The 3,957-nt window shown below is 44.6% G+C and overlaps 1 protein-coding gene across 1 annotated transcript; it reads left to right on the top strand.

The window, feature by feature from the left end:
* The first annotated feature begins 795 nt into the window (after positions 1 to 795).
* Positions 796 to 1,461, top strand: LOC139698620 (uncharacterized). The gene has a single exon (XM_071597463.1). It carries the CDS (start codon positions 796 to 798, stop codon positions 1,459 to 1,461), a length of 666 nt encoding a protein of 221 aa, XP_071453564.1.
* Positions 1,462 to 3,957: the final 2,496 nt, after the last annotated feature.

The following is a 3,957-nucleotide window of genomic DNA, read 5'->3' as shown; positions in this document are numbered from 1 at the left end:
ATAGAGGGTTGACTGCTAACAACGGCCGATCAAGGTATTTATTTGGGGGTGGTTCTAACACTACGCCTTTCATGGGGAGCATATATCAGTACAATATGCGGATCCGCTTTAAAGAAACTCGGCTTCATTAAACGGGTGGTGTGGAAATGGAAGAAAGAAGTTAAAGAGAGGCGTTACTTTGCTCTAGTTAGACCTCATTTGGCATATGTCGCAAGTATTCAAGATCCTTCATCTACACCTACATCTACTTGATACCCCTCAAGCCGCCGCAAGGGCGTGTGGCGGGGGGTGTTAGGGCACCACCCGTAATTTAGAAAAGAAAAAGAAAAAAAAACCGCATGCAATAACCACAAAATCATATATCCACAAATAAAGCATGGCATACATTCATGCATGAACACTTACACCCCACACACATGCAAACACTCAATCTACATCTTACATACACATGCACCTGAAAGTATACCTAACAGCTTTGCAGTGTTTAACTTTGCTCCGACTTGTAAATTCAATGTTTTCAATATTTCTAAAGTGACTTCGGTTTCTTACTATTATGATTTCTGATTTTTCGGGGAAAGAATGAGTATTTGTACCTATCTGTCCAGGAATCTATCTCCCTTATTTTATCTTTGTGGTCTGATCTATCCTTGGGAGAACCTACTTCCTTGATGCTCTCCAAAGGATTGAATTTTGTCCCAACTCCAGGATCCATCCCCTACCTTGACATATTAGGAAGTGTGGAGCAAGCCATCCGAAAACTCACACAGGAGGAAACGGAAGAGGTTAGAAGTCTCTATGGTCCTAAAAAGGGCCGTCCTGCCCAAACTCATCATGATGAGAGAAGAAAAACGCGCTCTACTTTCCTTGCGCAAGAATCCCGACTACACAGTCCTGAAGGCAGACAAGGGTAATGCAACCGTATTGCTGAACACCATGGATTACCCCCGGATAATCCAACATTTGCTCCACGATCCAGCATATCGGACTATCACCCGTGACCCAACGGACGTATTAGTTAGGAAGAAGACCACTTTGATGAAAAAATCATTGCCGAGCTCCGAAGCCAACAGAAACCTAGTACCGCAAGCGCCCGTCCTCCCGAGACTCTATGGACTGCCCAAGATCCACGAAGGAGGAGCACCCCTAAGACCAATTGTGATTGCCATAGGGGCACCAACGTGCAATTTGGCGAAACACCTGACGGGGATCCTGGCGCCTTTTGTGGGATCATGCGAGCACCATATCAAGAACTCCGCAGAGTTGGTCAAAACCCTACGGAATATTCGTCTGGACAACCAAGACATTTTAGCGAGCTTTGACGTCATATCGCAATTCACAAAGGGGCCGATCAAGGACACTTTGCTGCTTTGCAAAGTACGGTTCCATGAGAAGACCGTCGATCTCTTCCGCCACGTCCCTACTTTGACATATTTCCTCTACAATGGCAAATTCTACGAGTAGGTGGAGGGAGTCTTCGTCGATATTCTTATCGAAAGGAAAAGAGACGGCAGCTTAGGCCATCAAGTCTCCATGGGTTCTCCACTGTCACCAGCCATTGCGAACTTCTACGTGGAGGACTTTAAAGAGAGAGCACTTAGAACAGCACCCTTAAGACCAAAACACTTCTTCAGATATGTGGATGACACCTTCATCGTGTGGCCACACGGACCGGAAGCACTCACCGAATTCCTCGGCCATATGAATAGTGTCCACCCGAACATCCAGTTCACCATGGAGACTGAAACAAACAAACGCCTGCCCTTCGTCGATATTCTTATCGAAAGGAAAATAGACGGCAGGTTAGGCCATCAATTCTATCGGAAACCGACCTACACTGACCTATAACTGAACGGGGGAAGTCATCATTATCCCGCACAAAGGAGAGGAGTGATTTCCACACTCGTGCACCGAGCTACTTCAGTTTCGGACTAAGAGCATCTGGAGGTGGAAATACAACACCTAAGGAAGACGTTCCAGCAGAACTAGTATGGGACCCGGGAAATCAACATGGCCCTTAAAAGGGCCTTCACAAATCCTGAAGGTAGGAGAGAAGACGCAGAAAAACCTGTTGCAAGAGCTTGCATCCCGTTCGTCTCTACGATTTCCAATAAAATCTCTAGGATATTAAGGAAATACAATGTGGAAACTATTCACAAACCGATAAGGAAGCTGCGATCAGTCCTTGACACGGCTAAAGACAAACGGGGATTGAAGACCTCAGGAGTGTACCGGATTCCTTGCGAGTGCGGCCAAGCATACATTGGGGAGACCGGTCGCACCATAGAAACACGCCTAAAGGAACACGAGAGGTGCATCAGGTTAATATACCCAGCGAAATCTGCGGTCGCCGAACATTGCCTCAATAACGACCACAGAATCAAGTTTACCGGCGCAAAGAGGCTGCTATGCTACGCCAACGGCTACTGGTATCACATGGCGAAAGAAGCCGTTGAAATCTGACTAGACAACAACAATTTCAACAGAGTCAACGGCTGCCAAGTCAGTAACACTTGGAAGTCAGTGCTAAAGAAAATAAGAATTGCACGGGAACGAACCCGATTGGCCGTAGCGGAGCATATTAACGCTTTCGACCAATCAGGGCACACCTGAGCATTGGCGGAGAGTGTAAATACCAGGCCTTTTTTAAGCTCTGAACTTAACCCTGAAGACGAGGGCAGAGTCAGCCATCGAAACGTCGGTGTACTGCAACTTGAGCCGGTGGAAAACCCGAGAGAACTTCTTGAATACCATACACCGGGAAAACCAGAGATCCTTCACCCTTGGGAGAAAATTTGGCAAAAAGTATAAAATAAAGGCCAGAGAAAATCCGCCTGATTCGTTAAAGTTGCTTTAGGTCTCTTAGGGGATTTAGGCTGGGAATACCTTTAGATACGAAGAGAACAAATCACCAAACATCATATGTATAAGAAACCGATTTCACTTCGGAAATATTTAATTTACAATTCGGAACAAGATTAAACATTGCAAAGACATCAGGTATATTTGTAGATGCATGTGCATGTTTGTTGGTAGGTTGAGCGTTTGCATGCGTGTGCGGTGTAAGGGTTTTCGCATGAATGTATACCATGTTTTGTTCGTAGACTTTAAACATTTGTGGCTTTTGCATGCGTTTTTATTTTCTTAATTACGGGTGGTGCCCTGACACCCCCTGCCGCAGGCCCTTGCGGGGTATTAAGTAGATGTAGAAATTACACGTTAAGACACCTATCCATTGTGTTTTAAATGACGTTGTTTGATCGAGTTTCTAGGAACTAATGGCCAATTTTTTCGTTTCATTAATATAAGTGTGTGGCACTTAAATCAATCTCGGAGGTTTTTTCATTTCCTTATCCGATGTTTCTGAAATTGGTATTAATTGATTCCAGAATACTGGGAGTCTAACCAACTGCTTTGCCTTCTCTTTTTCAAGTTTTTTTTCAAGTCCTGGATTCCCAAAATTAACAGAGATTACCATTGCTCGGAGTTTACTGTGTTTCTGACCTATGCTGGTCCTGGTGAGGTGACAATACCCAAGGGTTTGCTTCTATCAGTAAAGCTAGTTTTGAAAATCAATGTATGCGTACAGGTTTTCTCACTTTTTCTGCACTTATATGCGTGAATAACATAAACATTGCTGTGTGTAACAATAAAACAAAACTAGCTACTAGGATGTACGCGTATGCGTATGTGCAGGTGATAATGGGCCACCCTGCCTTACACCTCTTCCTTACACTGCCCATCCCGACTCCCCGTTCCCCACCTGCACCTGAGCAGTCTGAGACAAGTACAGGTTCCGGATTAGCCTCCTTTCCCTCCAAGCTATTCCTATTTTCTTCAATATGCGCATTAGTTTTTCCCAATTCACTCTATCAAACGCTTTTTCGAAATCTACGAAACAGGCAAATACCTCCTGGTGTAATTCTATATTCCTCTCGATTAATAATCTCATTACTGCAA

This window comes from Hetaerina americana, unplaced genomic scaffold (genome assembly GCF_022747635.1).
Source record: "Hetaerina americana unplaced genomic scaffold, ioHetAmer1.1.p SCAF_9, whole genome shotgun sequence".
NCBI lineage: Eukaryota > Metazoa > Arthropoda > Insecta > Odonata > Calopterygidae > Hetaerina > Hetaerina americana.
Note: the sequence above shows the minus strand (reverse complement) of the source record. Positions and strands in the feature narration are given on the sequence as shown.

What these genes read in the sequence shown, in the direction of transcription:
- LOC139698620 (XM_071597463.1), top strand. Translation starts at nt 796, where the DNA reads ATGGTCCTAAAAAGGGCCGTCCTGCCCAAACTCATCATGATGAGAGAA.